This window comes from Pteropus vampyrus, unplaced genomic scaffold (assembly GCF_000151845.1).
Source record: "Pteropus vampyrus isolate Shadow unplaced genomic scaffold, Pvam_2.0 Scaffold635, whole genome shotgun sequence".
In the NCBI taxonomy this organism is placed as follows: Eukaryota; Metazoa; Chordata; class Mammalia; order Chiroptera; family Pteropodidae; genus Pteropus; species Pteropus vampyrus.
In genome coordinates, this window is record NW_011889416.1 from 419,992 (window position 1) to 432,808 (window position 12,817).

General features: G+C 33.9%; 1 protein-coding gene across 4 annotated transcripts in view; it reads right to left on the minus strand.

Annotated features, from left to right (window-relative positions):
* Positions 1 to 12,817, minus strand: part of ATP7A (ATPase copper transporting alpha) — a 153,784-nt gene that overhangs the window by 72,984 nt on the left and 67,983 nt on the right. For all 4 annotated transcript variants that reach the window (XM_011384937.2, XM_023525868.1, XM_011384936.2 and 1 more), the window contains 2 exons: positions 5,765 to 6,254; positions 4,218 to 4,943 (listed from right to left, as the gene is read on the minus strand). In XM_011384937.2, the coding sequence (XP_011383239.1) occupies positions 4,218 to 4,943; positions 5,765 to 6,254 (1,216 nt within the window). The remainder of the gene's footprint in view (positions 1 to 4,217; positions 4,944 to 5,764; positions 6,255 to 12,817) is intronic.

Below are 12,817 nucleotides of genomic sequence, written 5' to 3' on the forward strand. Positions count from 1 at the left end.
TTTTAGGTCTTGTTCCAGAATGAGTTATTTCAGATACCAGAGGTAACCCAGAATACCATCTGCAACTTTCACACTCTAGAAGTACAGTATTAAAATAAAATTAAATTAAAATAAGTACAGTATTAAAATAAAATTAAATTAAAATAAGTCGTAGAGGTACTCTCTTTTAGGTATCCTGGCATGACTTCTCAACAAAGATCCACAAAACTGTACTCTTTACCCCAGTGAACACGGCAAGCAGAAGAGCAAAAGCTTTCATCTTCCACAGAGGCAATGCAGGTGTTAAAAAGTCATAATGAATTAAATAGGCATAGTTTCTTTAAATTAACTTTTCTATAGGCTGTAGCAACTATACTTATGCCTAAACAAATGAAAAAGGAAGGTCAACTTTCCTGCACTGGAGGTACCAATCAGAAAAGATCCCAAAAATTTCAAGAAAGGATTTCCAATCTGATCCTCAAAACTGTTAGGTTCAGTGTCTGAAATAATGTGAAGAACACATAATCAGAAAATGGCTTAAAAACAATTATAAACACCATGCCTGCAACTTACTCTCAATGATTCAGAAAAAGTTATGTATGTATGTTTGTATGTGTGTGTGTATATATCTATATATACATGTAGATATATATGTGTGTGTATATATATACACATAGATATGTGTGTGTGTATATATATATACATATAGATATGTGTGTGTGTGTGTGTGTGTGTGTGTGTGTGTGTATCTGGCAAGAGAGAAAGAGAATGATAAAACAGATATGGTAAAATATTAACTGGAGAATCTGAGTGCAATTGGTAAAGAGGAATTCTTTGTACTATTCTTGCAGCTTGTCTGTAAGTTTGAAATTAAAGATTTAAAAAGTTACAAAACAGGAAAACAATTTAATCAAGTATTTTGTTTACTTTAATTGGTTAGTGAAGACTTAACTTCATGTCTTTTAAAGAGAATGAAAAGATTGACGGTCATAATAAAAGCCCCCCTCCATTTTTCTCACTATCTTCTTTAAAAAGTACGACTTGTCTAGGACTAGTATGACATGAAGGTGAAATGTGCTGATCTCTTTCTGTTTGGGTTGGGTCATAGTGGTTTGGATCAGCACTGATGGTGACATTCAGAAAATTGATAGCCACAATTCTGGAGGCATCTTAAACATTGGTTGATCTCTAGCAGAAACAGAGAATTTGATGTCAACCTTTTATCCCAACAATATGAGTCACTATAGTCACAATTCTATCAATTCTTTTATGGTGACATTCACTATGCCAAGGTTTACTAATTTTTTTTACTTATTCACCATGGCTATTAATGTGTTTATGAGTCCTAAAAGATGCAAGACACATAACAGGCTTCTTGTAATTATTTGTTAAATAATCGATTCTTGGAGCCCTTGACAATAGTAGATTAAAGTAAAAACTAATATTAAAAGTCACTGGACGTGTTACATTCATGGTTCCTGAGGCCTAAGCAGATGATAGACATGGTGTGAGAAACTATCAAGTACTCTTGAATTCCACTAATCTGATCGAAATGTTTCTTATTGTTCGTGTCCATTTTTGAAGTCATCTATGGTAAGTTCCACTTTTTCTCTGCTCTCATTTGTTATATAAAACCTCTTCAATGTTAGCTATTTTAAATTATACTACTTAATGTTGTCTTAAATGAACAATGTTAATACAGATTTAAGTCAGAGATTTTATTCATAGAGATCAATGAGGCAAATTATTTAGACTAGTGCTTCTCAAACTTTAATGTGCATATGAATTACCTGGAGATCTTATTAAAATTAAAATATAGACTTTGGTTTAATGGGTCTGTAGTGGGCCAGAGACTCTATATTTCTAACAAGCTCCTTGGTGATGCTGATGCTGCTGATCTGTGAACCATACTTTCAGTTGCAAAAATATAGGGCAAAGTGAATAGGACAAATTCTGTTTTTGTGTCCAATCTGAAAGTTTGTGAGGTCCTTCCTTATGGTAATGAAAGATACCAGATTTGATCATGAAAAATATTTCAGTTTTATACCATATGTGATATAATTTGGGTTTCTATATGTAAGAGGCATAAGAATATCACAGTGTAATTTATTTGACTGATATTGATGTAAACTAATTTATATAGTAACCATCATTGACAACATAATGCATTATGTATGCCAAAGTATTTTAATTTAACAGAAACTCTGAGGAATAATTCAACATTATGAATTAGTGAAATGTGAATTAATATGATTTCAAATACTGTTATTTCAAACATTTAAAAAATTAGAAATGATGATAGATACAACTGAATTTTGCTGAAACTAATTTTAGTCATTTTTTTATGGCTACCTGATACAGTTTCATGCCTAACATTTCCAATTTAAATTTTTCTTCTGGTTTCATAATTATTTCCTTTTGCAATTATGGATTTCTTATACTTTGTTCAGACTTTTAGTACTGGATGTTCTTTATCATTTCAGTATTCTGCATAAATTTTCTAATAGGGAATTATGTATCTTTTTAGAGCACAAGTATCTTGGACTTTTGAGATTTTATCAAAGTGAGAATTCTAGGTAGGAATGTAAAATGGTGCAACCACTTCTGAAAAAAGTTTAGCAGTTTCTAAAAATGTTAAACCTATTCATAGTATGACCTAGAAATTCTGCCCAAGAGAAATAAAAACATTATTCATGCAGAAACTTATACACAAATGTTCATAGCAGTATTATTCATAATAGCCAAGGAGTGGAAACAACTTAAATTTCCATCAATTGATGAATGGAGAAACAAAATGATATAAATACACACAATGGAATACTATTCAGCAATAAAAAGGAATGAAGTACTGATACATGTTACAAACATGGATGACCACTTACATACCTTGAAATCATTATGCTAATTGAAAGGAGTTAGAAACAAAAGGACAAATATTCTCCACTTACATGGTAACTAGAATGGTCAAATTCATAACACAGAACAGTAGACAAAAGGGACTGAGGTAGGGGAAGGGGAAATGGGTATAGGGTTTCTTTTGGGGATGATAAAATATTCTAAAATTAGTGGTAATGGCTGCAAAACTATGCGACCATACTAAGCATTGAATTGTGTACTCTAAAAGGGTGAATTTTATGGTATGTGAACTATATCTTGACTTTAAAGTGAAAATTTCATAATTTCTTCCTTTTGTCATGAATACATTGAGAATGTTTAATATGTCTCTGGGTCCTCTTTCACTAACACTTATGTACCATAATAATTTGAGCATTGTTTAATATAATTTCTTATGCTTCTCAGTTTTAGTGAGCTTGAAAAGAGTGTATTGATATTTAATATTATTTGTTATGATCAGAAGAACAAATGTTAATGATGGCATTGTCTCGAAATTAATTATACAACTTTTCCATTGTTATTTACAGCAAAAAATTTCATTAGGACATTTCCAGTTTGATTCAAGGCTCTGTGCAATTCAAGTTGAAAACAAGTTTACATACGCAAATTCCACTGGATATGCATTTCTGGTTTCAGTTCAAGGTAAGAGCTATCAGGAAACAGGAAGACTTTGGGCCAGTTCCACAATCAGTTTAATTTAAATATCTACATTTAAAACTATGGTTAAAATTCTATGATTTATTTCTATATTTTTCCTTTTTAAAATAACATTTGTTTCTCCAATTATATATATATAAGTACATACATACATCCTTGTCACACAAAAAAACTTAAAATACATAGAAAAACACAACAGAAACAAATATCACCATTATCCTAACACTCACAAATAACTACTGTTAAAATTTTAGTTCATATCCTGCCAAGAATTTTAATTACTCATATAATAAATAATATATACATGGTATAAATCTTTATAAATGTGTTTATAAAATTTTGATGATACTGAATGTATAGCTTTTTAGCTTACTTTTTTTTATTTAACAAAATATTTCAGACACTCTCCTGTGGCATTAAGCATCTTTAATACCATAATTTTTATGGCTTTATTACATTTCATCATATGGATATATCATGATTTAATGTTTCTAGTTTTTAAATAATTATGCAAACAGCCTTATGTATCTTTGTATACATCGCTGACTACCTCCATAGGATTTATTTCCAAAAAGTGGAATTAATTACAGTGCCTATTACTCATTTCTTATTGATAAAAGCCAAAAGAATCAGCAACATGGAGGTAAAAGAACATTAGAGGAATCAAAGAAAAAAGTGATAATTACCTGACAAGGCAGCATCAAATCCCATGTCTTCTATTGCATCTCTCAAAGTTTCTGGAGAGGTTAGTAGAGGATCATACTCAACAGTTCCATTGCCATTTGCAAGGGATACTCGTATGGATTTTACACCTGCCTTTTTTGATATAACACCCTCAATAGACTGTACGCAAGAATTACAAGTCATGCCATCAATGTCTATCACAGTTTCTTGAGTTAGAGGCTGGCTAACTATGTTCAAAGGAATCTTTTGAAGAGATGAACTGGACGGAGAGTCTGAGCTACTCTCAACCTCACCTGTAATACTAACTCTATATTGCCCTGGTGATATGGCCTCTATTGCTTTTCTCAGGGTTTCTGGAGTGATTGAGCTTGCATTGTACTTCACTATAGCAGATCTATTCTCTAAAGAAACTACTGTGCTGCTTACATATTGGAGTGTAGATAAAACACTTTCAATATTTGACACACATGATTTACAATGCATGCCATCTATGATGAAAGTGATTGTAGAATCATTCGTATATGATGGGCTCCTTTGCTGTGATCCTTCTGAGGATTTGACTGGTGCATTCTTTAGACGTTCTATATCAATAGCTCCCAACGTGAGGTACTTGGGCTGTTTTTTGATGAATGCTGGAAAACCTGCAGCTTCAATCTGTTTTTTTATTTCCTCTACTGTGATAAGATGAGGTTGATAAACAATAGTAGCTTCTTGGTTGTCCAGGGAGACTAATTAATAAAAAAAAAATAATTATTTATTTGTTATTCTTGGGCTACTTCAGAAAACATTCTGTAGATCAAATCCATACTACACGCAATTGTTTCTCATTGTTCTCATAATCCTTTCTTAAAATAATTGTTCTTTTCAGAAAATGTTAATGATGTAGACTGAAAAAAAAGACACGTGCACTGTATCTATGGTCTCCAAGTTTCTGCATGCCTAAATAGAAATATATCAAAGGTAAAGACACCAGGCATGTTGTGTTAAAAACAATGAACTCCATGAATCATCACCCCAACTGCCTTTTCTGCTAGTTTGAGACTCATGTAACTTTTTTTCAATTAGTTGACATTCAATATTATTTTATATTAGTTTTGGGTGTACCGCATAGTGGTTAGACATTTATATATATAATTAACAAAGTGATCCCCCGATTAGTCTAGTACCCACCTGGCACTATACATGGTTATTACAGTATTATTGACTATACTCCCTATGCTGTACTTCACATCCCCATGGTTATTTTGTAATTACCAATTTGTACTTCTGAATTCCTTCACCTTTTTCATCCATCCCTTACCCCCTCCCATCTAGCAATCACCAGGTCATTCTCTGTATCTAAGACTCACATAACTTCTAATTATAATCATTAACTTTACTGACATTAATCCTAGGAATACACTGTACCTCAGACTTCACGAAGCAATAAGCATTCTAGACCCACAGATTCAAAACCCATGCTTAAGAAGAAAGCAAAAGTTAAAACACCAAAACACCAAGAAGATTAAGACTTATAAGACAATCAAAAAAATAACAAAAGATATATTACCTTTAATTCGCCGAACACCTTGCAGTTTCCCAATTTTTCCTTCAATGGTGCTAGTGCATGAATGGCAGGTCATCCCTTCCACTTTCATCTTTAGCATGACTTCACCTGCTTGAGCCATACTATAATCTTCAAAGGTTCCTGACTTTTTCTCCAGAGCTCCAGTATCTAAACTGAGATCCGGAACCAGCTCTATTATCTGATTGGCATTCACTAAAGAAGGAATTATTGTCACCACTGCAGTTCTTTGCTGAGGGGAAATTTTAATGTCTGTCACACCCTTGGTCTTGAGTAATGTACTTTGGATGTGGTCCCATGGTGGAGCCAGTGAAGTAGTAACAGTCAGAAACACAGTATCGGTTAAAACAGGGAGAGGGTTAGAATTGTAGAGAATAGCATCAAAGCCCATGTCATCAATAACTTTCTGTAGGGTCTTTGGAGTCTGTAGTTTAGAGTCATAAATAATTGCTGCATTTTTTTCTTCCAGTGAAACCTTTTGGAAAGAAATTTCAGAAGTCAGTTTAATTAACTTACACAACACAGAACCTAAAAACAGCAATCACTGTACCAAATTCAAGAAGAATGAGGCAGGCCAGGCAGCCTAGGCAATGTTTGCAGGTGAGGAGGTGGCCCAGGTAAAGTGAGGAGGGAGGTTGGTTTAAAAAAAAAAAAAAAGGAATGAAACAAATAGTTCAATCTAATGGGAGTTTCTCTATTAGTTCTCATCTCTACTACTCTTTTTGGAAAGAAACACAAAATGTCTTGTGTACCTATAGGAATGGTAAAGCTATATGTATATGTAACTCAGGTACTTATCAGGCATTTGAAACATGCTTATAGACAAATACACCCTAGAATTATTACCATGACTGTATGCATCTCTTTGGCTGACATCTTACAAGAATTTATGATGTAGTCACACACACACACACACACACTCACACACACTAGGTTGGGAGTCAGAAGATTTGAGTTTCAGTGTCAATTCTCCACTTATTAGCCAACCACACTCATTAGTTTCACCATCTGAAAAATGGGGGGACATGGCCTATTCTCGTCTAAGGCTGTTATAAAGATCAGAGGAGTAAACAGATAGGAAGCAGCTCTTTGCAGCAGTGAGTTATATAAAAGTAAACACTGAATGACTAATATTTATTGAGCACTTATTATATGTGCCAGGAACTGGGATTCTCAGGATACAAAGCTGAGCATGACATAATCATAGGGAGCAACATTAGAAGAGAGAATACAAAAACAAACAAACAAACAAACAAACAAAAACAAAAAACAAAAAGCACACACCCATTCATTCCTGGGAAAATGGGTCAAAAAAGGCTTCTTAATGTAGATACTATCTGAATGTTAAAAGACAAACAGAAATCTGTAAGGATATATAAGACAGGGAATTCCAGACAAACAGAAGCACAAAAGTAGAAAAAGATGACAGGCTGGAGAATTAGGCAACTGCTTTATTATGAGGCCTCTTGAATGCCAATAATGGTTTGTAACTTACCATGTAGGTAATAGAGAGTCATGGAAAAGTTAAACAGGGGAATGACATGATTATATTTACATTTTAGAGAAGAATCATTTTGGAGGCACCATGGACTATGATGTTGGGGTGGATTGGATTGACACGGGAAAACAGGAGATCGGCTAGGCAATAGTGGTACAATAGAAAGTCTGAATTAAGGCATGAACACTGGGGGTAAATAAAAAAGGGACAGCTCCAAGATACATTCAGGAGAGCAAGACCTAGTAAGATTATAGAGGGTAAAAGAGATTACTAGGATGACTTACAGGTTTCTGACTCAGGCCAGTGGACAGATGGTGATGCCACTAACTAATATCAGAGAAAAGAGGGAAACTGGAAGAACTTAAGAGGTTGTAGTGGAGAGAAAAAAAATGATGAATTAATTTTAGATCTGTTGATTTTGAGAGACAATAGGGTATTAATGTCCTAAAGGCAGTTAAAGTATGGTATTATTATTATTGATTCCTGATGAAAAGCTTTGTTCCATAAAATAAAAACAACTCCAAAAAATAAAGCAATTTAGAGTGGGAAATCACACTTTAAATCATCTATGACAGGCACATAGTTAAATCTTTCACTTATTTTAATATATGTCATATTTTTATTTCTTCCTTTAGCTTGGTAAGCAATAGCTATTTAGTTGGTAAAATCGTGAAATTTGCCCATGGTATGGAAAGTTTCCAAGACTGATAATTCTAGATGGTCAGGTTACTCTTAGTTATGGAACAGGATCACTAGAATAAATGATCCAAAACAGAAGAAGTGGGAAAATAATTTATATTTTGTTTTAGAATACACTGTATAACATTTTCCATGAAAAAGCTACGGAATAGCCAAAACACGTATAGTTTGGACAGATACTTTTGAAAGAGATGCAATATAAACATAGCCACTATAAAATAAAGGCTTTTGTGTTTTTATATCTTTAAAGAGATTCTCCTTTTAAGCTTTAATCTCGCTCCTCTGAGGTCAAACGATTTTCTAATTAAGAAAATTACTTTAAAAAATTTAAACATTCAAACTAAAGGGGAAGATGGAGAACAGATGAGGGGTGGGGGAGAAGTGACTATAAAGTGGCAACACAAGGGAGTTTTGGGAGGTGATGAGACTGTGCTGTCCTGATTGTGGTGGTGGTTAAATAAATCTATACATGTGTTAAAATTCAACAAACTAAAAAAAAAAAAAATCATAGAACTTTACACCAGAAAAGAGTCTATTTTACTGTATAATCATTTTTAACCCCCTCCCCAAAAAAAGATTAAAATTCAGTTACCCAGTTGCATTAGCCACATTTCAAGTGTTAAATGGCCGCCATACAGGAAAAGGTAGATATAAAACATTTCCATCAACATAGAAAGTTCTATTGGACAGTACTGCTCTAGGTACTACTATGCTTTTTATGATAAAGTACTAAACTCTAAGATCCTTTTCCCTTTAGGTTTAAATGCATTGTATCTGGTATCTCTTAAATAAGACCTGCTTTTGAGCTAAGTTTTTTAAATTTTTATTTATTTTTTAAAATAAATATATTGGGGTAACATTGGTTAATAACATTATAAAAGTTTCAGGTGTACAACTTTATAATACTTCATCTGTATAATATATTGTGTGTTCACCATTCAAAGTCTAGTCTCTTTCTGTCACCATATACTTGATCCCCTTTACCCTCCTCATCATCCCGCCACCCCTTTAGCTGATTTTTCACCTCCAAAATGTCATTTTACTAACATACTTAATGAGAAATTGTTTTTAAAACTGATTTTAAAAGTAAAAATCACTTCATTTTAGATGGCTTGCTATACTTTCTACTACTCTAGCCTATCTGTTTATAAAAGACATGAGGAAACAAAGAAACTATGTACATAAAATACTATACAAAAAGTTTGTATTACCCCTATGTTGTTTTCATGCTACAGACTGGAAAACATTTCCTTATTCAGTAACTTGTATTTGTGTGTTTTTAATTGGCCAACCACACAGCACACACAAAAATGTTCCTCCTGTTCCCTTTTAGGGTAATAGCCCTCAACCTTTCCTCTGAGATATCAAAGAGACTTTTCAAGCCTAATGTCTCAAAGGAATCAAAAATAAGCAGCTCCTTTGTTTCTTTTCAGAGAACATTTACATAGTAATTATCACAATACTGTTCTGGATACCAAATCCTTGGGCAGGAAGCTAAAACAGCATTTATTTATTCAACAAACATTTACTGAGTGCCTCTTATGTGCCTGGCACTGTGCTAGCTGTTAGGGATACAGTGGTCAGCAAAAACAGGCAGAGTCTCCACAGAACTGAAAATTCCTGGTAGGCATCTTATACTGGGTCTGCGCAGCTATCCTTTCACATAATCCCCACCAACGAAAACCATGCCCACCTATTCCCCACATTGTTGCAAAGTTTCAACAGTTTGTCTTCTCAGAATCTTTCATTACAAACCAAAGCTGTTATTTTTACTTTCGGAGGAACTATTTTCCCATTATATCAATAGTTCTGAAAATAAACTTTAGAGTCTACAAATTATGAATGTGGTTCATAGGAAGGACTCTAGGTAGAAGGCTATTCACTATACTTGGATGAAGGCAGGAGTGGAAAAGAAGTCAAAAATACTCTGCGGCCCCAATAGCATTAATATGGTGTAGAGGGTTGCTAACTGTACACACAAATTGTAAAGATCCATTATGTTAATGCAATGTTGTTCTTTATCTACTGAAATGTCTACAACATGAAATTAAGGCATAGTATACTTTATCTATATGTGATTTCTGTATAATTTGTATAAATATACAAAGGCTGCATTGAGAAAGGAAAAATGTCAAGGGAAGGGCTTACAGAAATGGCTGACTCAGCTGGCTAAAGTCCATTCCTGGCTGCCCTCTCCCTCCTCAAGAACTCTCCAGCTCACATCTGTTGATTCATAGCTTGCTATCCAACTAATGTTCTTATCTCTATAGCTGTGTGAGAATAACAAGACTGTAAAACTGCTTGTTATGTTACAATTAGAGCTCAGCCTTTAGATAGGAATCTGCTTAGAAGGTGCCGGCATCAAAAGTGCTACTTCTCCATATAGCCTCAGTGTCCCGTCTCTCCAAGAATCCTATAACAGTGTTGATAACACCAAGGTCGTGGGTTCTACACGGCAAAATGACCTGTAAATAGATAAGACCAGTGGTCTAGAAATTCCTCCTCCCTTACAGCCCCCCACCAGAAGCTCCCCCTCCCATCCTGAGTCATGAAGCACACGTGAAACCTCAGACAAAGGAATCACATGCCCCTTGCATGGACACTGCAAGGGTATATAAGCTGTAAGAAATCTAACCAAGGGGAGATCGTGCTTTGGGTCTGTTGAATGCCCCACGCTCTCGGCCGTCCATAAATTCTCCTTCCTCTAACAAAGCTGTCTGAGTATCTAATTTCCTCCGTTGGGTGTCGCTTCCTGCAACAGCATCGGCTGTTCTCAAGCAACATGAGAGCTAGAAACTTGGAGAGATCACCCTACCTCAAAGGGCTTCAGTTTTCTTGAGAGACTAGACTAGATAATCCATTTTAGCTCTAACTTTCTATAAAAGCTAAAAACTGTGTTATTACTACTTCTTAAGCAGCCATTAGTACATTTTTCTCTTTTGTATTCCTTCTCATCTAATAAAAGGTAATCCAGGTCCCTTTATGAAGCCTAGGAAATTGAATGTATTGCCCAAGAAACCCAGCAAGAAAATGAAAGCTAGGATTTAAATGCAGTCTATGTAATTCCAAAGTCCATGTTCTTTCCATCTATAAATCATGAGGCTAGATGATCTTCAATTTCCTTGAATAACTAAAGTTCTATGCCTGTGATTGGAGTAATGTGTGGCTGATAAATACAAACGCCTAAAAAATGTTTTCTTTTCTAGTGTTTGAACCAAATTTTAGTTCTTTGTTTCTCTTCCTCCCTATATTTCCTATCTACTCCCCTACTGTTTAAATTAAAAATGACTTAGAAAATATATTTCTTTGGCTTTTTTTTAGCAAGATTGACAACCGTGCATTCTAACACTTCCCATTTATAAAAGTCATTTTGGGAAAGGTCCTTGGCTAAATTTTTAGCACATTTAAATTCCTTTTTATCCCTTAGGAATTAATTTATATAAGTCATGACAATAAACTCAGGTTAGCATCCTGCCCAGTCAGTGGGGGAGTCTTTAGATGGTTTAAAGCCCACATTCTGATGTTTTCACAACAACTCAACATAAAGGTAATCAGAGGTTTTTGAGAGCTTGAAAAGATTCTATCATTTTACAGAAATTGAAGTCAGAAAAGTAAAATGATTCGTTAATTATCTTGAATTTCTAATATGTCTAATTCACCACTTATAGTATACTTTTGACTCAACTAAAAACTACTTTAATACATAATAGAAATCCCATTTATATTACATACATCTCAATATAAATTCTATTGTTGTTTGTTAAAAAGATAATCTGTATATGTGATTCAATTAACACTCTACTTTGATGCTTCAATTTAGGATACTGAAAATTAAAATATCAAAAGAGGAACATCAAACTCTATTAACACTTATCACTTTTGATCAACCTAAATGCACGTTATCACTTAAAACTATTAAATAAATATATTAAATGGCAAATTACAATTATTAGAGATTAAGATAATAGCCCAAAACAATTTAAAAATTCAAAAAACAAATATTTTAAAATTAAAAAGATGAAGAGATTTTGTTAATTTTTTCCATTTTTCTTTTCAGCTTTATTGAAATATAATAGACAATTAGTTGTTCACTTTACAGTATACAATTCAATGAGTTTTTTTCAATTATAGTTGGCATACAATGTTTCAGTTGTACAGCAGTGATTAGAGATCTATATAACTCACAAAGTGATCACCCCACTAGATTTAGTAACCCTCTTCCCCTTTACATATTTATCACAATATTGATTATTTTCCTTATGCTATACTTCATATCTCCATGACTATTTTGTAACTATCCATTTGTACTTCTTAATCTCTTTGCCATTTTTCACCATCCCTCCAACCTCCCCCCACCTCCACTCCCCACCACCGCCAGCTAGTAGCCCTCAAAACATTCTCTGTACCTATGAGTTTGGTTCCATTTTTGTTGTTGTTGTTGTTGATTTTGTTCTTTAGATTCCACGTGTACGTGAAATCATGTGGTATCTTTCTCTATCCGACTTATTTCATTCAGCACAATAACCACTAGGTCAATCAAGGCAATATCTTTTTCCATGCCCTTTATTTTAGTCTCTGTGCGTCTTTTAATCTGAAGTAAGTCTCTTGTAGGCCATATGTGTAAGGGTCTTGTTTTCTTATCCATTCAGCCACCCTCTCCTTTGGCTGAAGCACTTAATTCTTTTTCCATTTGAGGTATTTGTTGATAGGAATGTAGTTATTACCATTTTTTATTCGTTTTTAATACATGCTTTTTTCTTCTTAAAAAAGTTCCTCCAACATTTTCTGTAATACTGGCTTGGTGGTGATAAATTCCAATAGCTCATTTTTGTCTGGGAAGC